The sequence below is a fragment of the Sarcophilus harrisii genome, chromosome 1 (assembly GCF_902635505.1).
Source record: "Sarcophilus harrisii chromosome 1, mSarHar1.11, whole genome shotgun sequence".
NCBI lineage: Eukaryota > Metazoa > Chordata > Mammalia > Dasyuromorphia > Dasyuridae > Sarcophilus > Sarcophilus harrisii.
Genome location: NC_045426.1, coordinates 192,642,620 through 192,665,162, shown reverse-complemented (window position 1 = coordinate 192,665,162; position 22,543 = coordinate 192,642,620). Strand labels below are relative to the sequence as shown.

The window sequence follows — 22,543 nt, the reverse complement described above, 5'->3', positions numbered from 1 at the left end:
ATTGACAATTAGTCAATCTATTCTTTTCTCTTTATTAAGTAAATCCACCTACAAAATACTTAAAGCTAATCATGAAAAAAAATCCTTTTATTTAAACTTGAAGGGATATTAAAGCAGATGAAATTCTGCCCAGTAATAAAATATATTTGCAGAATCCTATAACTATAAGGCATCTTGGGAAGCCATCTTGAAAATACTTCTGTTTCCATAGCTGCTAATTCTTACACTTAAAAATTCATGTGAAGGGGCAGCTAGGTGGTACAGTGGATAGACCTGAGTTCAAATTTGACCTCAGACATTTAACACTTCCTAGCTGTGTGACTCTCAGGGGGAAGAAAAATCATGTGAAAATGATTCTTCAACCTCCTTTGTTAATATATTCCAGTGTTTCACTTCTTTTTGTTAATCCCAGATCTTTCCTGCTGAAGTTATCCCAAAGTCCTCTTCCTTTCTCGGTCAGATTTTTGTTAAGTAGACTACTATGTAAGGGGAACATAGGGAAAGAAAATGGGATTTCTTCCTACCAACTCCTCTAACCCATCATTTTCAGAGCTTCATATCATTTTCATGAACTTTCAAAATATATTTGTTACTTTTCTCAATTTCTCATATTTACAAATTCTCTTTAGAAAGTGTCATCCTTGGGAAAGTGAAAAGATGAAAGTTATATCTAAATAGATTAGTAAATGGGTTTTGCTTTAAGGGATTTTTAGTAGAGAAAATATGCCCTGCCCAAGTATGAAATAAGTCCAGCTGTTATCCTTACCATAGCCATCAGAAGTGGTTAGAGCAGAAAAACTTGGCTTCTGTGGTTGATTTTTGTAAATTCAAACAGCAAATATTACCCTATTGCTTATCACATTTTATTGTTATTTGGATTATTTTAGTCATATCTGACTCTTTGTGACCCTATTTTTGGTGTGGCTTTCTATTTCCTTCCCCAGGATCACACAGTCTGGATTTGAATTCAGGCTTAGTGCTGTGCCTGGAACACTAATTGCCCCATTTAGCTTGCATAAAACAGTCTTTTGTAAAATGAATAGTTGAATGACTGTTATACTCATCTTCCTTAAAAGGAACTTTAAACTTTCTACATTTGAGATGTAAGGAATTTAGTTGAGAAAACTTACATCTTGTTTTCAAATTCCTGAGGAAAGAGGAGTGGGATGTGGAAGCATTAAAACAACTCCAACAAAAAGCCAAAATCAGGTTGCTTCAGTCCATTTAGGCAATATATAGGAAAGGGAAAAGCTTTTCCTAAGATTAGTTTCCACAGCTAGCCTGTAGGTGGGTGTGTTTAACAGAAGGAAGCGGTAGAAGCTAGCCTGTCAGCTAGCCTTTATAGCTAATTAGCTCTGCATACAACAAAGATAAAGTGAGCCAGGGAGGAGGGCCCACTGAGAGGTCTTTAGGTTCTGGGCAATGTCTGATTGGCAGATGTTAAAAGAGATTCTTTGGTAATCCAGTGCATCAATGAACTGCACAAATTCAGTACAGGGCTGGAATAATTCAGGCATGAGGAGGACACTTTGTGCTTGCAGTCTCGAAAAGGCAGAGCCAAGATGGATAGAACCTTGGAATCCTTGAAACACATCATTGCCCAAGTTTTGCCTCACAGAGACCCAGATCTTGTATTTAAAGACTGTAAGTACAGAAGAAAAGAAGTTTCTTGACTGTTCAGATAATAGTTCTAAAATGTTCTCGTCACATCCTATTTATGTTTTGTTTCTGTTAAGTCTTTCTGTAGCTGGGTGATATGGTATAACTGATAGTTAACTCATTCCTGATTTCAGGAAAATGATTCCCTTTCACATGGGAATGTTGCTTACTGGATTATTTTGCCTGTGAAGTGTTTCACAAATATTTTAGAACTCTTTCTCTGAAAAATAGCAGTAATTTAGAGTTCTTTTAAAGACTAAATTAACTTTTCAAAAAGTTATTTCATAATTGGGAGAGCACAGTTGAAAGTATCTTTGAAATAATAAATATTGCCTGAATCTTTACAATTAATTTTTCTTCTTCTCCACGACTCAGATATGAAAGGAAATTTAGCACTTCTTTTAATCTACTAACATGTTTGTTTACTGCAAAAACTTTCAAGAAAAATCAATCATATTGACAATTTTTTTTCTTTCTGTAACCAATTTCGAAATTATATTCTGTGGTTAAAAAGCCAGTAAAATTGCCTGGGATTTCTGCCCTCCAAAATATTAACATCAGATTGCCACATGTGGATAGCAAAAGCTTATTCAGAATCTGTTTGATTTTTTCCATTAATAATGGACAATTATGAAATCAAATCTAGTTTTAGCAATGCCATTAAACCGTTTGTCATGTAACTTGGTTTCTGGAACCAATTTAATATCCTGCTCCAAAATAGACCATCTGTATATTTTGCCTTATCTACAGTAAGTTTCATATTACAAAGGCTAGTGAGATTGGACTTTAGGTAGAAAGCTATCTGAAAGGCAAATGGCATGTGGAAAGATTTTTGTAGTCCAGTAATTTTCAGATTTCTCCTTTGCATCTGTAGTTTATGCAGCTTCTATCTTCCTTGGTAGGTCAGCGGTTTGGCATCCTGATTCCTGAGAGTTGAACAATGTTGTTTGCCAGGTGTCATTTTTGATTAAATCACTGATTTGAGAGTGATGGAGAAAGATAAAAAGTGATCCATAATTTTGTTCTGCCAACTTTTTTCTTCTAAAATAAGTTGGAAGTTACTTTGCCCCTTAGGCAAGATGTGACAGGCATTCAACAGTTGCGTTGGTACTTGCCTGGATTCCAGGCTACTTGAAGTGTTAAGGAATAGAAGGAACCTCCCTCTCTCCTCCCTTAGAGCGAAATTCATTAATAAAAGAGAAAAGGGTCTTTCAGTGATCCAGCTGGCCCTAGTCATGAGAGATCCTTTGAATCTCAAGCTTAGAATTTGGGATAGTAGGAAGTGATACAAAGTAGCAAAGAGCAGCACTATCCCATGGTCTGCTCTGAGCCCTTTATAGACTCAAGAGACTTACTGTGAGAGTTACAGAAATTGAAACAGCATGATCTCAGCTCCTTGTTATAGGCAAAATCATAACTATCCATAGTTTAGGAGAGAGAGTGGAGTAGAAGGCAAGAGAGAAAGCAAACTCAATTATACTTTTTAAACATAAAATTAAAATTTGATCAAATGCTATTGGGGAAGGGAGGGAAAGCAGCTATCACTTACCCTAAAATACCTTGCCACTGCGCCATGAATAGCTAGAATTGTGTCAAAATGAAATTGCTAACACAATGCTTTGCCCCAAATCTTTTTTTTTTATTTTGAGAGATAGCTAAGTAAATAGAAAACTAGTAGGGTATATTATTATACTTAAAATTTTCATAATGGTAAAACATTCAACTACCATGGGAATGAAGTAAATGGAGAAAAGATTATTTAACCTTTTGGGACTGAATCATAGCAGGTTCAGGTGTGTGGGGGTGTTTGTGTGTATGGTGTTGTGGATGTGTGTATGTGTTTCTTTTTTGAGAAGAAAGATGGCACATGCATCCCCAATTTCTTTGACAAAAATAGTTTTTTGATACTATTGCCCTGGTCTCTCTTTGCATGAGAAGACCTGCTTCCAGGAAGCCAGCGGGGAGAGTCAAGGACAGGTGTAAATCCTCTGCTCCAACTGCCAAACAATTATTGGACAATTGACCCTTCTTTTTCTTCCTTCACTTCCCATCTTTTAGCTCCTATGCCACAGAAATTGGCCATTTGGAACAAATTCAGTTGGAACAATACTTTCAAAAGGTTTCCACTCCTGGCCCACATAGGAAAAAGGAAGATTATTAGAGAAAAAAAAATTAAAAGATAGTCCAAGTTCCTTTAGTGAGGCACGAAAGTCAATGGTGATGTTGAGAGCAGTGAACAAAGTAAAAATGTTGTAGAAATTGTCCTTAAATTCTACAAAAAATTATATACTTTTTCCAGTGTCCTGAAGCAGACATTTCAACTTTTGAATCCTATCCTTGTCACTTGGTCCTGCTTAGTCTTGGACAAATCAGTTCACCTCTCTGGGCCTGCTTTCAATCTCTAAAATAAGTGTTAAATTCTAAATATGGGATTTTAGAGCTGGGAGAAACCTTAGAAATAATTTTATTTTCTTCTGGTTTAGATTATAAATTCAGGTCTTAGGGTAGGAAGTGCAGGTAAATCTGGACTTTCTCTTAAATTAAGGTGTGAAAAAGCAACTTGTCCTGAGACAGAAGTGAATGTGAATTACTTTCACCCAAGTAGAAATTCATTGAGATTATTTTCTTTTCTCAATCTCCTACTGTAGGATAGCAAAATGCATAGCATTTTCCTTAGATGATATATTAGATATTCATCACCCAGGAGTTATGAGCTTTTTCTCTCTAATGCTTGGTAGGAAAAATAACAAAGTGAGTATTTTCTGTTCATTTAACTAGTGCTCCCTCCTACTTCAAATTACCTTGGCCTGGGTTCAAAATCTGATTCATATATTTACTAGCTGTGTGTCCTTAGGTTGTTTAACCTCTTTAACCCTCAATTTGCTTAGCTGTAAAATGGGAGTAATAATAGCACCAACCTTACAGCTCTATTGTGAAGATCAAATATAATGCATGTAAAACACTTCACAACTTCACAAACTTTAAAATGCTATATAAACCAGAATTATTGTTCCTGAGGTTGTCATCATCCTCATCCTCATCCTCACCTCTTCATCTCTGCATCTTCCTTTCCTCCTCTTCCTCTCCTCCTCCTCCTATTCCTTCTGCTTCTTCTCTTTCTTCCTTTCTCTTCCTCTTCTTTTCCCTTTCCTTCCCTTTCTTCTTCCCTTTCCCCTTCCTCTCCTCCTTCCCTTCTTCCCTTTCCCCCTTCTCCTTCCCCTTCTCCTCCTCCTCCTTCCCCTTCTTGTTATCTTTCCTCTTTTCCCTTCTCCTTCTCCTCCTTCACCTTCTTCCTCTTCCCCTTCTCCTTATGAAAAAGAGAAGTACTCTGGTCAAGACACCGATCCAAGACAATTCCAACTCATTATGAAAAATGATTTCCTCCAGAAAGAGAACTGATGATCTCTGAGTACAGATTGGAGCATACATTTTTTTTTGGGGGGGGCATAATTGTGATATGAGTTGACAGACTTGGCACTCATATAGACAAAGCAGTGGATTATTGAAGCAATAATATCTATATAGTAACTCTCCATCTGCCAAATTTAATTTTTCTATGGCAATGGTCTTGTCAAAATTGTCTTCCATATTAAGAACAAAGATTATATTTGTAACCCCTGGTAATAGTTATTATGTTCTCAATATCTGTTTGGTAAAATTGGGAGATTCCCTATTCACCTAGCTAAATAATATAGAAATAAAAATAAATTTAAAAGCAACATAGCAGCAACTGTAAATAATTAAAAGAAATATACCTTTCAAAATACTAGCTGCATTTCTTCTTTTTCATATCCCTTTTCCCACCAGATTGGAGAGGCAACTGGTGGCTCACTGGATAAAGTGCTGAACTGGACTCAGGAAACCTGAGTTACCCAGATACTTAATATCTTTGTGACCCTAGATAAGTCATTTGATCTGTTTCCTCAAATGTAAAATGGGGACAATAATGGCACTTACCTCCCAGTGCTGTTCTGAGAATTAAATAATTGTTTTGTTTTGTTTTTTAAAGCCTGGTACATAGTAGGTACTGTATAAATGCTTATTTCCCTTCCCCCTCGGAGAGAAAAGCAGAAATTAAGTGCTGGATAAATAAATGAAAGCTGTTCTTTGCTTCAGGAATAGCAAAGGTGCTGTGGATGAGACCCAGATGGTCACATAAACCACTATGTGATGTTTCATTCTGGATTGTGTGCTTTTCCTCTGACTGGTCCCAGGGTATTTGAGTATATATTTGAGTATAGTTACCATTATCCTCCTTTCCTAATATGATCATTTCTACTATTCTCGACACAAAGCTGTCAGCTGAACAATAGTCACAAGCCATCACTGTATCCCATATCTAGATTGATTAAGATGGATTCCCAGAGACCACCCCATCCTGTTTCTGTCCTATCAGTTTCTCATGGAAACCACTTCTCTTCATAAATCCTTCAATGTCAAAAGCCATGGCAATTTGAGGGACTCTCGATAATGCCTGTCCACTAATAGGCAGTCTCTTTTGGTCCACCAAGTTTCCATGGCGATGTCTTTATTGGAAAAGCAATCTGTGCCCAAAGCTAGGACCTGTTAATTATTCTTCCCTTCTGAGAATATGATCTTGCCTTTAAACATTCAAATGTCAATGATAACATTGCGATGTCACTAATATTTTCTCTTTAATTCTATGAACACAACAGGAGAGTGAAAATGTTTTTTCAAGACACAACTATTTCTTGGATGTAATGTGTTTACATAGTTAGGGTGAATAAACCTTTCCATTTGGGAAATGTCTGAAAGGTTTATTCATCTCAAATTGGTGAGCATTGTATTTTAAAAAGAAAGGACATTTACTCTTTTATAAAACTGAGACCAGACTACAAGTCTAATTTTTAAAACTCCTCTTTGAATTATGGATTTCACTAAATGTACCTTAACAAAAATTCTCTGACAGCCAAGTGTGCATGAAATGTGCATATTTTATAAGTCAACTTTTTATATACTTTGTTTATAAAATTAAAAAAATATTTGAGAGATGCAAGTAATCAAGAAATAAGTCATTAGAAATACAGTATTAGTTATAACCACATCAAGTGTGCCTGCATGAAAGCATAAACTTCATGGTGCTTGCTAGCTAAATTTAGATCATTGATTACATTTTTATTACAATAATTTGAATTCTGGCCATTTTAACTCCCATATTATAGGATTTCTCATGAGCCAAAGTCTATTCATGATTGATTTCATATATTTATTTTTATAGCTATTTGAATTTTTAAGAAGAAGGATGCTGATTTCATTCCACTCAACTCAGATATGAGGGGTTTTTTTTAAATCAAAGCATATTAAGTACATTTCCTTTTCTCCTTTTTTTCTCCAATAAATATACCACTCAACAGAGATAAAATATCCAGCCCCAGAGAAAATTAATTCTACCTGACCCAAAAGAGTCAGCTTTAAGGAATGGTATCCTAAAATCTTAATGCTAATGTCTGCTTTGATTTTATTTATTCCTTTTAAAATCAGGCTAAATAGATTATAATGCAATATAAATATTAGGCATCAGCCTTGTGGTGAAATGTAGTGCCTTCTTCCTACACTGCTGTCTCTTTTTACCAAAGCTTTTTTACAATATAGATTTGTTAGCCTGAATTTACTTTTAACAACTTCTGAAATGCATGTGTTAAGTTACAGCCTATAATAGGACACAGCTGCATTAGGGTGAGTGCTTAAGTTATGATTTTTCTGTTTAAATGATATGGTTTTTACTGATTATGTGCTACAGATTGATTTAAGAAATGTAAGACAACTTTAGAGGTCTTTCATAAAAGAATCTTCTTTATTTAATACATTTCAGATTCTAGTTTTAACTCAAAAGGCTCTTAGATTTTCTCCATGTTTAAATGCTTATTTAAGTTTAGTCTGTCAAGGTAGTTAAAACACTCTTTCTCCCACTCTTTCCCACCCTCCCCTTCCCCCAATCCAATCCCCAACAAAACTCCTTTAAGTTTAAAATTGACAAAGTCAACAATCATTAAAATCTCTCTACCCACTTTATCCTTTATCCATGGAATTTGTTATGATTTTTATTTAACTATCATTTATATAGTGCTTTCAGAAAGCAGTTTAAATATATCTCATTTTATACTCATAAAACTCTGGGAGGTAAGTGTTATTAATATCTTCATTTTATAGATGAGAAAACTGAGGCAAACAGAAGTCAAGACTTATCTATGGTTATATAGCTAGCATGTATCTGAAGCCACATTTGAACACAGGTTTTCTTGACTCCAAGCACAACTTTATTCTTCAATACTTCAAAGGATTTGTGATTTTTAGGACATTTTAAAAATATCATCTGTTGTTCAGTTATGTCCAGTTCTTCATGATCCCTTATGGGATTTTCTTAGCAGAGGTATTTGGAATAGTTCTCCTTTTCTTCTCTAGCTCATGTTTCAGATGAGAACATTGACTTGTCTAAGGTCACGCAGCTAATAAGTATCTGAGGCCACATTTGAACTCAGGTCTTTCTGACTCCAGGCCCAACACTGTACCACTGGGCCATGTAGCTCCTCTACTTTCATTGCCAAATTTATTTTCAAAGGCCTTCTAGCATGGTAGAACCCAGAACAAGCTTGCAGTACACATATCCATTGAGAACTCAGAGGTGTCACTACACTATGGTGAAGCTTTAAAGAAAGTAGTATCAGTTGATGTTCATTTTATTGAGCAATATCTATTCTGTCCCACCCCACTTACTCAAGAGATGGTAACTTTTTAATGTTAGGATGCTAATGCCCTTTGGCACTTATTGTCCATATCACTCATTTAGCACTTATCATTAGCTGTTTTGGAGGCAGCTAGATAACTTGATGGATAGATCATTGGGACTGGAGCCATGAAAATCTGAGTTTAAATTTAGTCTAAGACACTAGTTATGTGACTTTGTGCCAGTCACTTAACTCTGTTTCTTTTAATCTATTGGAGAAGGAAATGGCAATGGCAAACCACTCCAATATTTTTGTCAAGAGAAAATTCCATGGAAAGTATGGTTCCAGGCTCACAAAAAGAGTTGGGTACCACACAACAATTATTATTTTTTACAGTTAGGTTTATTATCCCAAATTAGAGATCAATTTCAAGAATGCAGGAATTATCTCTTAGTTTTATTTGCATTTCTCATATCACCATCTACTTCCTTTGCTTTTACATATTTGTTGCTAAATAGAACTGGAGAAAGCTCCACAATTGTTGCCTATGTTCACTATCAGTTTATGTTATCTAATTTTTCACTGGGTTCTCATTGCAGCAAAGCATTCTTTTATTTTTCTCTAACTGATGATCTCACCACAGAAGCTTCTGCATATCTTCTCTTTGTAACCTTTTGCTCTAGTACCTCCTCCTCATCTCATACTTTACTGAGAAAATAGAGATTGTTAGGTCTGGAATTTTTCTTCTTCCCTCTCTTCATCTCATCTTCCCTTTGACATCATCTCCCATTTTTCTCCTCTTTTACATCAGTCTTCAAAAAAGAGGTGGCACTTTTCCTTTCCAAGGCCAGGCCCTTTACAAAGTTATATGTAACCTTGATCAAATCTCCTCCTGTCTCCTTCAGAAGATTGTCCCATCAATCATCCTTTTTCTCATCTTCAATTTTTTCCCTTATCTTCTAGGTTCTACCCCACTACCTATGAATGTATTCGATTTTCTCTTATCCTTAAGGGGGGAAAGCCCCAAACTTCACTAAGATGAATAGTTGTTATAGTATTATGGCACTCATTTCAGACTGTGACTACAAAATCCATCATTTTCTTAATGTCAGAAAGACATATTGGTAAGTATATGGCTAGTTCTCAAAAGAAGAAAAGTCAACTATCAAAAACAAGGGGGAAAATGGTCCAAATTGTTAATGACAATAGAAATGCAGGTCAAACAACCTAGATTCCAGCTCATATCCATCAGATTGACAATGGTAACCCAAAAGGGAAAAGTGTTTTTGGAAGGGATGTGAGAGTACAGACATATGAATTTACTGTTAATAGAATTGTGAATTAATCTCACAATTCTGGATAATTTAGAACTGTATTGAAAAACTCACTAAACTAAATGTTATCTTTGGCCCAGAGATATCACAACCAGGCATATATGCCAAAGAGTTGAAAGAAAAAGGAAAAAGATACATGTGTAGAAAAATATTTATAGCAGCATTTTTTTGTACCAAAAGGCTGGAAATTGAGAGTTATCCATCAATTGGGGGATATCTGAACAAATTATGATATATAACTATAATAGAATATTATTGAGCCCCGAGAAACAACAAAAAAAAATGGATTCAGAAAAGCCTAAATAAATTTTTGGTGAAATGTGAAGAGTGAAATGAATAGAACCAGGGGAACGATTTATATAATGATTAAAACATTATAAAGAAAGGCAATTTGAAAAGAAGGAAGGAAGGAAGGAAGGAAGGAAGGAAGGAAGGAAGGAAGGAAGGAAGGAAGGAAGGAAGGAAGGAAGGAAGGAAGGAGGAGAAGGAAGGAGGAGGGGAAGGAAGGAGGAGGGGAAGGAAAGAAAGAAGGAAGGGAGGAAAGAAGGAAGAAAGGAAGAAAAAGGAAGAGGATTGAAAGGGAAGGAAGGAAAAAGAAGGAAAGAAAAAAGGAAAGAAGGAAGAAAAAGCGAAAAAAAGAGGAAAGAGAATTAAGAAAAGAGAGCATGATTGTAGGGACAAGCCCAATGAGAAAACAAGAGAAAAGAGCAAAGAGCAAGGGCAAAAGGAGAGTAGTTGGCCTTAGCAAGAAAAAGGGCCATTTCTTTGTATGAGGGTGAAAAAGGGATAGATCAAAATGATGTAATGGTAATTAGAGGTGCAGAAGGGGCAGCTAGATGGTACAATAGATAGAGCACAGCCCCAGTTCAAGAAGACCTAAGTTCAAATATGACCTTAGACACTTAATGCTTATTAGATATGTGACTCTCAGTAAGTCACAACCCCAATTGCCTTGTCAAAGAAAAAAAAAAAAGAATTGGGAAGAAGAGGAAGGTCAATATTGAGAACCCCATTTTTTTCAGTAAAGTATGAGTTAAGAATCTCTGCCTCTTTATCATTAAGAGAACAAAATAAAATTACTGCAGAACAATATGTTTATAGGTCATTTGTATCCCTCAAACATACCAAAGGGCCCTACCAAAGAGAATTTAAACAAATTTAAAATTTGGCTATATATAGCCAAATAAAATTAAAATTAGCAAACATTATTTATTCAACAAACATCAGTTAATTGATTACACACTATGTGAGAGGCAGCTGATCATAGCAAATAGAGTACACTTTTTGTAGTCAGGAAATTTTAGCTGCAAGCTTTCTCTCTAGTGTTAGTTGTATGACTACGAGCAAATCACTGAACCTTTTAATTTCCTAGGCAACTCTTTAAGACTATAAATTACAAAGGAGTTGCCAAGCTACAGAGGTGGATAAAGTTTCCACACCTGGAATTCCATGCACACTGTACTAAATATAGAAGGCTTTGCATTCAAATATCACTTACAGATAAGTTGCATTTTAATATTAAGTTTAACAAAACCTTTCAAATACATTATATCCTTTGATCCATCTATGCCCATTTCACAGATAAGTAAACTGAGACCTAGAGATAATGAACTATTAATCCAAAGTCATACAGTTAAAGGGAAAATTAGGGTTAGAATCCAGTTCTTTTCATTCTGTTTCCTATTCAAAGCACATATCTCACTAATGATGGATCAGTAGTAATACTCTTTGCTTTGTATCCATTTATCCAAACATGCCTCAAAAGACTTATTGAATACCTTCTATGTAAAGATTATTTTGTTAAGTTCTGGGGGAAATACAGAGATGAATAAAACATAGAAGCAGACACCAAGGAATTAAAACGATCTAGTAAGGGAGCTAAGACATTGACCCAAATACTTATAACAAAGTAAAATCTAAAAAGTGTCTGAAAGACACAAAATACAGTGAGCTTAGAAGCATGATTTTTTTGTGATAAAAACTATTCTATTTCTCCTCAAATTTTCATTGAATATTTTCTTCAGCTTAATGACTCTCTATTTTTCATTATATATGGTTCCACTCCACTTCTCTACTACTCTAGTGGAATGTAAATTCTTTGAAGGTAGGAGCCAAATCACTGTCCTCAATACTTCTCCCAATGTCTTCCTTATATGTAGTAGGTGTTTAATACATATTTAAAGAATTGAGTTATGGAGTGGATCCAGGAAGGCTTTTTGGATTAGCATTTTATTTGTTAGCAAAGAAGGCTACTAACTTTATTTCAGTGCAGATGGCTTCACATTACAATTTTGGGGGATGGGGTGGAGGGAGGACCTTACTATGTTCTAGGTACTATGCTAAGCAGGTTAGTATTATCTCACTTGATCCTCACAACTTTGGGAAGTAGATACTAATTCTCTCCATTTTACAGTTGAGGAAATTGAAGCAAACAGAGATTAAATTATTTGCCCAGTGTTACACTGAGACTGGATTTGAACTAAAGTCTTCCAGACTCCAAGCCTAGTACTCTATTCCCTGTGTTACCTCCGTGCTTTCTTTCAAAGCATTTTAGTGAAGGGCATTGTCCTCTTCTCAAGACATTTACAAAAGGATTGAGAAAGAATTAATCTGCTACAAAGATCTGTCTAATGCCCAATATTCCATTAAGACTTCAATAATTGATTTCATCAATCCTGAATATTTCTTTCAGAAAAGATAGTCACCCTTTTATAACTAAATAGTCTTTGATAACTATAGTGACTTGAGAAAGTCATTACCCTAAAACAATCAATCCTGGTGATGTCTTCAAACTTAACTTAGCCGATCTTCCCAAACTCCAATCCTTTTTAATTTGCTTGGACTAGTCAGAGCTTATCCTCTATCCATCTGACCTTGAAGAACACATTCAAAAGTCATTTCCATGCTATAATGAGGCATTCCCTTAGGGCTTTAATGTAAGTCTTAGTAACAATAAAACTAACAGAATTATTTAGCTAGCTCAAGCAATTAAGTTTTCCTCATGAAAGTATATCCACAGTTATGATATCATGTTTCTACACTTAAATAGGATTTATATAGGATTTCTAGAAACACAAAACATTTTTATAGTTTTTATTTTTAAAATGCTTATAATCTGGTATAATCAATAGCCATTAGGCTTCCAGGAAGACTGAGTCCTTCACTGTTAAATGCCCATTGTTTTCAATTATACCAAAAACTAGTGAGTAGTGTGAATACTGTTAGTATTAATATTATTATTAATATAATATAATGTTATTTTATTAACAAGTTAATAATAATAAATAATATTAATATCACTATAACACAGTAATTACTATTATTAGTATAAAATATTACATTTAGTTTTTATACGTTGACAGTTATGAGAAGGATTGTGATGAGAAGGATTTTGAATACTTCAAATGCTAAACCATATAACTTTTTAAAGTAAAGAGTTATCCTTATCTCCTGGGAATCAGAAGAATTTGAAAATTGACTTTGCTACAGGTTTATTTGGTTATAAGTAACTTAGATGAAAATTCAGGGGCACCCATCTCAATTGGTTATGTGGTACTTTTAGGAAATCAATCAATCAATAAACAAGTTTTATTAAATAAAGAGAGCACTATATAAATATGGGTTGTTACTTCTGTCTCCAGGGGGGGACTGAGATTTTTTTTCAAAAATTGCAAGTCTCCAGTCCTCTGTAAATAAGTCAACATGACATGATTTGCAGTTTCTTTAGGTCCTCAGGGTCATTTCATTCATTTCATACAACATATGTGGTCAAACTATGGCTTTTAAAAAAACCTGCAGCAATATAATAATAGACCATTTATTTGGTTAAGTTCCCAACTTTTTAAAACTCCAATGTTATGGAAATGCTTATGCTACTTCATAAATTAAAAATAAAAGTTAAACATATATAATTTATGTATATAAATACACATTTGAGTTATATATATACACATATACATACAAAATTAAAGTTTAAATATATATCTGTGTAAATACATACATATATACATAAAAGACACACATTTATATGTGCAGAAATGCATATATAATATGTGTGTATATGTATGTGTATCAATATGTATAGATATAGATACATTTATGCTTATATGTGACAGTGGTGGAATAGCACATTGAATAAGATTATCCCTTTAAATCTTTCCACCTTAGGCAGCTAGATGATACAATGGATAGAATGCCATTCTGGAATCAGAGACTTAAGTTCAATCAATCTTACACACTTATTTGCTGTATAACCCTGGGCAAGTCACTTAATCTGTTTCTTTAAATGTAAAATGGAAGTGACAATAGCACCTTCTCCCCAGGGATGTTATGAGGATCAATAGTAGGCACTATACAAATATTAGTTATTATTATTATAACTCCTAGATTGGTTTCCTGATTTTTAAAAAAAGCTCCTTGGTTCTGGATAGTTATATCAAAGGAGCTATAATTTTATTATATCTTTTCTTTTCCTTGGCCTTGAGGCCCCACTCAGAGACAGTGTCCTGGCAAAAACAAATCAGTGTTAGCCCAATCTCTCCCTCTTTTCTATGATGCTTTCTACTCAATAGTCTTATTTCCTGTAAGTACAGCCAGTCCAAGGAAGCCCTGAGGTTAACATTGTTTATAAAGAAAAAGTAAACATTTGAAACAAAGAAAGGTAAACAGACTCTCCAATACCCAGAAAAAAAAGCTTAGATTTCGAGGAAGACAACTGAGGGAGGAAAGAAGACACAAGATTATGTGCTTGAGTCTATAGTCTGAGTAGGTTTCAGCAATACAACTTCCGTACCAACATTCCTCATGTCTAGCCTGCCTAAACAGCCTTGCTCCCTGGACGCTGCCTCAGCCTGAACTTCTGTTCTCACTGCTTCCCAGATCTTCTCAAAGATCTTGTCTCCCATTCTACAAGTCTCATCAAAAGCTGGGTTCTTCTTTCCAGCCTTTTTTTAGGACTCACTGAACTCAGACTATTCCACTCAATTGATTTAATTCACTCAAAGGCTTACACTTATCTCATAAAAAGATTACCTGGCATGGGCAGCATCATATATCTTGTTACTACCTCCCCCTTTTCTGTGATTATTATTTTTTTTTGAAAGACTACCTCCCTGAACATTGTAACAGTAACAGTAACATTGTGTTATGGTCAACTATGATTGACTTAGGTCTTCTTAGCAATGCAATTACTTAAGACAATTCCAAGAGACTCCCGGAGGAAAAATTCTTTCCACTTCCAGAGAAAGAACTATGGAGTCTGAATGCAGATTGAAGTACACTATTTTCATTTTTAGTGTGTGTGTGTGTGTGTGTTTTTTTTTTTTTGTGGCTTTCCCCTTTTGTTCTGTTTCTTCTTTTACAACATGACTAATAGGAAGATGTGTTTAAAAAAAAACTGTCTCCCTCTTTCATCTTGAATTGGATAAGAATATCAACCAAAAGTATATGGCTTAGCTGCCCTGGATAATTCTTGGTTCTAGAATAGGGAACCAGAAGTAGAGGAACAAAGCAGGGAGAGTACTTTTCAAATCAATTGAAAAGCTCATTTTTCTTTCAACCGATATTATAATAGTACTAATACAACTTGAAATAATCAAAATAATTAGATTTGCTTCTTCAAATAAAACCCCACATATTTATGTTATCAAAATTTCATGCTTTCACCACAAAAACTCCTCATTGTATTCATACTTAAAATTAACTCTGATTGCTTAGAGCATAGAGCCCATTTATAAAAGCTCTTTAATTTGGTGTACTATTTAGTTGCAGCCATCCCTAAAAACACTGAAATTTCTGGGGATAACATTTATTACCAAGAACTTAACTTGTTTATATTAAAATACAAGGGAATATTCTTATAATGTTACTATTATGAGAATAGAATGACAGTTGTATTATATACTAATTAGATTTGTAGGATTTGGAGTTGTGTTGTACGAGACTTGATCTAATCTTAAGTTTTTCTATATCTACATACTAATAAAAAATGTTAAAACAAAATTTTACTGTAGTTGCATTTGTTTTGTTGCATCTGCTTGCCAGGCACTGATATTTCAGTTTCTCTTATAACTCTTCATAATACTCTACAAATATTATTATCCCCACACCAAATTTTTTTTGAGGCTAAGATTTATTGCTCTACTTTTAGAAAGACTAACGAATACAATGCTTCAAATACTAGTTCATCAAGATGTTTGGTGTTGTTCAGTTATTTCAGATTCTTCAAGACCTCATTTAGAGTTTTCTTGATGAAGACACTGGAGTGTTTTGTCATTTCCTTCTCCAGCTCATTTCCCAGGGCCACACAGTGAGTCCAAATTTGAACTCAAGTCTTTCTGCCTTCAAACCCAGAACTCTATCCATTGAGTTACCTCGCTGCTCTTATCAAAGTTAATTTTTTTTAATTCCCCAGAATTCAAATCTTTGACACATATAATTGTCACACTAAGTATAATAATATTGAAAATCAATCATGCAAAATAAATGAAAAAGGTATTCTGATAGAATGTAATAATCATTTTCTAATGGTCTCTATGGTAGTATTTATTCTTATATTTATCTTGATTTTTTCTTCCAATTTTAAATGAAATAGATTTTTAAGCTATTTTGTTCCATTACTATTTTTAATTCCTCTTTTTTGAATTCTCAAATTAAAGTCAAGCATTTAGAATTTAATAAAAAAATCAATATTTTTGGAGATAAATTCCATATAAAGTATAAATAGATATTTGAGATTCATCATACATACATACATAGGTATACATATAAATTGATACATAGATTGATAGATAGTTATGGCAGTTAACTGTGTGAAAAATGTTCCTCATCTAATTTCTTTTAGAATGTATCTTATCCTAATTTTGTTTCAATAAAGCAGTGGTACAATGTTATAAGTTACAGACACACAGTTTTCTTGACATCATACACATTTCCTAAGAATAAGCAAGGTGTGCCATATTTCTTTGTAAGATAACAGCCTAATCAATTAAATATTGGGTTTTTCATGATTCAATTTAACCCTGAGATAATGAGAAATCAACAAGCACCAAGCTTTTGTAACCTCTTCATCCTTTGTATTTATCTTGTGTTATGTAGGTCCATTTAAGGGACAGAGGGCCAGACTTCAGGTTAGGAAAACTTCTAAGTTCAAATCCATGATCTGATACTAGTTGTGTGAACCTTAACTTCTGTCTGCCTTAGTTTCCTCATCTATAAAATGAAGATGACAATAGCACCTAATTCCTAAGGCTATTGTTAGGATAAAATAAGATAATATTTGCACATCACTCTACACATATTAAAGCATTTTATAAATACTTTATCAGACCTGGGAAATGAAAGAGATTCACTAGAGAAGCATAAATGAAAAGTTTTGTCACAGAGAACTGACTTGAAAAAGTATACCTATTGCAATTGCCTCCAAGTTCTCCTCTCTGCCAACATGTCATTATGACTAGAAGGGAGAATTATGAAATGGGGTTAGGATAATCTCACTTTTGTTGGGAGATGACTAAATTGGCTTCTTTAAAACATTTTCTACATATTCAACTTTCATCTTCCCAGGATGTTAGAAAACCAAAGATTTTTAAAAGAAACATTATCTAGCCTGGCCAAAATGAAAAAGCATACAGTGACAGCTGACTTTTTGTCTGCACAGCTCTAGCCATCCATGCTTTAGAATGTAATCAATAAAAATTACAAAAGGAATTCATTTCAATAGGATAGATTCCAACAAAAGAACCCTATTTATACACATAATAGGAAGAATCCATCTCTTTTTCTCACATTATATATTGTCTTTCAATAGCTAGGACCCTCATTCTTTTTTTAATTTTCCCACTCTCCAATGGATAAAAAGTCAAAGGATATAAACAGGCAGTTCTCAAGGGAAATCCAAAAATGATATGGAAAAATGATCTAACTGACTAATCACATTAGAAATGCAAATTGAAACAATCCATCACATTGACAGAAGATAGCAAAAAAAGAAAAATGACATTTGATGGAGGGGGGCTATGGAAGAACAAGCATAGGAATGCACTATTGAGCTGTGAATGGGTCTCACCATTCTGGAAAGGAATTTGGAAGAACTATAATTAACTAAAATGTACATACCCTTTGACCCAGTGATAACACTACTAGATATATTCGTCAAAGAAATTAAAGAAGAGCCCATATGTACAAAAATATACACAGTCACAACACTTTTTATGGTACAAAAAAACCGGAAACTTAAGGGGTGTCCATAAATTAAGGAACTATTGAATAAATTATGGTATAATATATATGATATGATAGAATACTCTTGAACAATAAGGAAGACAAAAGAAGGAATTCAGAAAAGCCTAGAAATACTTATTTGAACTGATGCAGAATGAAGTGAACAAAATTAGGAAAAAAAGTTACACATTGTAAAGAAAATCATCTTTGAAAGATTAAAGAACTCTGTCCAAAGCAATGACCAACCATGAATCCAGAGAAACAATGAATGATAAAGTATGATACCCTTTTACTCATAGAGAATTCTATCTCTTGATAGAATCAAGATTTCAGAATAAAACATTTTCTGGCATAGTAAATGAACATCATTGCTTGATTGATGATGTCTATTTGTTACAATGATTGTGTATTTCTTTTTTTTTTTAATTTGGGTGAGGGAAGAACTTTTAGGGAGGAAGGAGAATCTAAAGATAGCATTACCAAAAAGGAAAAAGAAGAAAAAAAGATCATTGAAGCATTTAAATTTAAAAATGTAAAGAACAGAAGAAAGTTCAGAATTAAACATAGATAAGCAGGACAGTTTTGAAAGTAACATTATATCCTTTTTTTTTTTTTTTAAGCCAAATGAAAAAGAGATTTGCTACCCAGGAAATATTTTGCACAAACCAATACTCATTTTTGATGATGATTATCAAGTTTAGAATAACAAAATCAAAAAAAGTATAATAAATTAAATTACTATAGTGAATTCTGTGGTAAATTAAAAAGTGAAATATCTAGCTACATGGTCAAGGGGCCTAATAGGCTTCTAGAAACAACATTTACTGTTGGTGTAAACTGTTGGTAGAACTACATTAGACACCAAGGACCCTCCTATGTGCCTTGCAGATTTCATCATTAAAATCTCAGAGTTAGACAAACTGAATAGTCTGTCTAATAGTTAGCATGGCATTACTTCCACAAGTCCACTGTTTACATAAACAGTGTTAACCTAGAAGGTTTAAAAAAAAAAGCATTAGTTCCTTAATGAAGGGATGCTATCCATACACGGGCACAGATTTGCTTCTCACATTAACTAGTTGCTTCCTTGGAAATATGAAAGCTAGGCTCCATGGGGGTAGAACACCCATAGAGGGGTGGACAAATGATGACAAGAATTGGAAAGCTTAAGTGGATAGAACACTGCCAAAGTCCTTCAGGACTGACAGGAATGAATTTTTTAAATTATTCTTCCTTCTCCTTCTTCTCCTCTTTCTTTCAACAATATGTGATCTGTCTCTCCACTTGAGGTGCCATATCCTTACATGTGGGTGGTCTGTCCATAGAAATGTAATTTTTGGTCACATATTTTATATTTTGTGATTTGGGGCCATATTATTTTTAATTTTTGTTTTAATTAGTTTGTGACCCTTAATTTTTTTTCAAAAAGTTGGGACAATTTACTTTTTGTCCTGTGCAGTTACCATTTATGAATTTCTTGAAATACAGCTCCCCAAACCCCAGGCTTTAAAAAAAAAAACCATCATAGGGACAGCTCTAGGTGGCCCAGTGGATAGAGCACCAGCCCTGAAGTCAGGAGGACCTGAGTTCAAATTTGACCTCAGACACTTAACAATTCCTAGCTGTGTGACCCTGGGCAAGTCATTTAACCCTAATTGCCGGAAGGTGGGGGGGATGGGGGAGAGGGGAAGTATTCTTGGGTTAAACAGGTTGGAATAGAAAACCTTCTCAGTCCTTTCTAACTGAAATTTTGTAGGAAATAAAATCAGTGTTTAAGAAGATATTCCTAAAAATGTTTTGTTTTGTTTTGTTTGTCTTCCCAGTGAATGTTGTATCAATGCTGCAGGAATTTTGGGAAAGCAAACAACAGCAGAGAGCTGTGTTCCCAAGTGAAGGTTTGGTGGTATATGAGTCTTTGCCATCTCCTGGGCCTCCATTTGTAAGTTATGTCACCCTCCCTGGAGGAAGCTGTTTTGGTAATTTCCAGGTAAGTGCTAATCTATTTGTCCATAAGATATTTCCATTATAATAGGGTAAGACCCTCTTTAATACTGATATCAGAAGACAAGTATATTTTAAAAAAACATTATTGTCTTTCTATGTAATAAAATGAAAATTATGCACCATACATATTTACATTAGGGATATGAGAAGTAGTGTGAAGTGTAGTAAATAAAATAAAATTTGTTCAAGTCTTAACCTCCAACATTTTCTCGCTATGTGAATACAGGCATGTGCCAACCTCTTTGAGTCTCATCTGTAAGATGGGAATAATTATACCTACCTCATGGAATTGTTATAAAGTTAAAATGAAATAATGCATGCAATTTACTCAGCAGACCTTAAAGCATTATATAGTATCAGAGATCTGGAGCAGGAAGGTACCTTAAGCACCATCAAGTCCATCTCTCTCATTTAATAATAAGGAAACAGAGATCCAGGGAAGTTAAATGATTTTCCTACAGGTTTAAAACATCAGAGGCAGGATTTGGACCCATTTCTTCTGATTACAGGCTAATGATCTTTCCACTATATTCCTTTGCCTCCTATAACTTTCTACTATATTGTCTTGCCTCATATAACTCTTTGCTTTTATTTAATCTACATTATAATCCAATATATAGGGCAGGTAAATAATTCAGTAGATGAAGTATTGGGCCTGGAATTAAGAACATCTGAGTTAAAATATGGCTTCAGAATCTTACGAGCTCTGTGACCTTGAGCAAGTCAGTTTCCTCATCTATAAAATGAACTGGGGAAGGAAATGGCAAACTATTCCAGTATCTTTACCAAGAAAACCCAAATGGGGTCATGGAGAGTCAGATGATTGAAATTACTAACCAGCCGAATGGCATGTGATGCTTCATATAGATGATCAATTAGTGAGCATTTGAATTCTATACTAGGCACAGAAGAATGATAAAACATGATGTATACTCTTAAAGAACTGACATGTTCAATATTATAATTAACAATGAAACAATAAAGCAGTGTATATCAAGATTTCAAATGCCACAAAGTTAGAAAGCATAGCTAACATGCTAAATGACAGAATCAAAATTTGAAAAGATATTATTAATAGATTGAAATGCTGAACCAATAGCAACAAGACAAAATTGGAGAAAGACAAAAGTGTGTAATCTTGCAAATGCAAGATAATCAGTTGACCAAGAAGAGAATTGGGGAGACCAAATTGTTTTTGTGAAAAAGAATTAGCGTTTAGACTGACCACAAGCCAATGGTGTTTAACAATGTCTGTTAACAATGCCTACAAAACAAGTATGCCTGACATATTTTAAAAATTCAATTTGCATCATTAACACTTCCTTCATCACTTTCTTAAGTATAGTTAGCAATCAAACTTTGATTTGCAGTGCTTGCCTATTTTTAAGATGTAAATACCCTGAAGATTTTCAAGTAGAGTGCCACCCAGTATCTATCACAAGTTCATTATATGCTTGGATCTGGCATCATTGGTGAAAAAGCTGATACAATTTCATGTCACATTAATAGAAATATAAAGCTCAATCACTCTCTACTTTGCACTGGCCAGAATATACTGTGTCCAGTTCTAGTTGACACACTGGCAACTAGATCCTAACATTAGACTTCCTGAAACCCTAGAATGTCAGAGCTGGAAGGAACACTAGAAATTATTTTTTCCCCTACAGATGAGGACATAAAAATCCTTCTGCATCAAATCTTGATATGTATCTTGTCTTACAATGACTTAACTGAGGACCAGAGCCCAGCTTCCTAATTCTCTCTCCAAGGCTTTTTCACTACATAAGGTGCTAGTCTGTAATTTTGACTCTTAAGATGATGAGTGTTAATGTTATTAAATGTGATTAAAATAGGAAACTAGAAGAATTACAATCTTTAATGAAGAACCAGAAAACTAAACTATTAAAGACTTTTTTCTCCCTGATGTCATCAGTAAAAAGAGTTAATTATAAAAGGGTGGCCAGGATGGTGATCATGGAAACCCATGATTTTCAAAATTCTGGAACAATGTCCTATGAAAAATGGCTCCTGAGGAAAAGGACCTAAATGTGCAAAAATGTTTGTGGCAGCCCTTTTTGCAGTGGCAAGAAACTGGAAACTGAGTGGATGCTCATCAGTTGGATAATGGCTAGAATAAGATGTGGTATATGAATGTTATGGAATATTATTATTCTATAAGAAATGATCAGCAAGATGATTTTAGAGAGGTCTGGAGAGAGATGCTCTCTCTCTAAGAACTGATGCTAAGTGAAATGAGTAGATTCATTGTACATGGCAATGGAGATGGATGTAGCTCTTCTTAACAATGAGATGATTCTGGCCAGTTCCAGTGATCTTGTGATGATGAGAAACATCTACACCCAGAGAGAGGACTGTGGGAACTGAGTGTAGATCACAACATAACATTCTCCCTCTTTTTCTTGTTGTTCGCTTGAATTTTATTTTCTTTCTCATTTTTTTCTTGTTGATGTGATTCTTCTTGTACAGCAAGATAATTGTATAAATATGTATGCCTATATTGGATTTACATATATTTTTTACCATGTTTAACATATATTGGATTACTTGCCATCTAGGAGAGAGGGTGGGGAAGAGAGAAATTGGAACACCAGGTTTTGCAAGAGTCAAAGATGAAAAAGT

At 34.3% G+C, this 22,543-nt stretch overlaps 1 protein-coding gene across 1 annotated transcript in view; it reads left to right on the top strand.

The window, feature by feature from the left end:
- The first annotated feature begins 1,342 nt into the window (after positions 1–1,342).
- LIX1 (limb and CNS expressed 1) overlaps positions 1,343–22,543 on the top strand; it is a 59,811-nt gene continuing 38,610 nt past the window's right edge. Inside the window, exons 1-2 of the mRNA XM_003759485.3 lie at positions 1,343–1,644; positions 19,723–19,886. Of these exons, the coding sequence (XP_003759533.1) occupies positions 1,563–1,644; positions 19,723–19,886 (246 nt within the window). The 5' untranslated portion in view covers positions 1,343–1,562. The remainder of the gene's footprint in view (positions 1,645–19,722; positions 19,887–22,543) is intronic.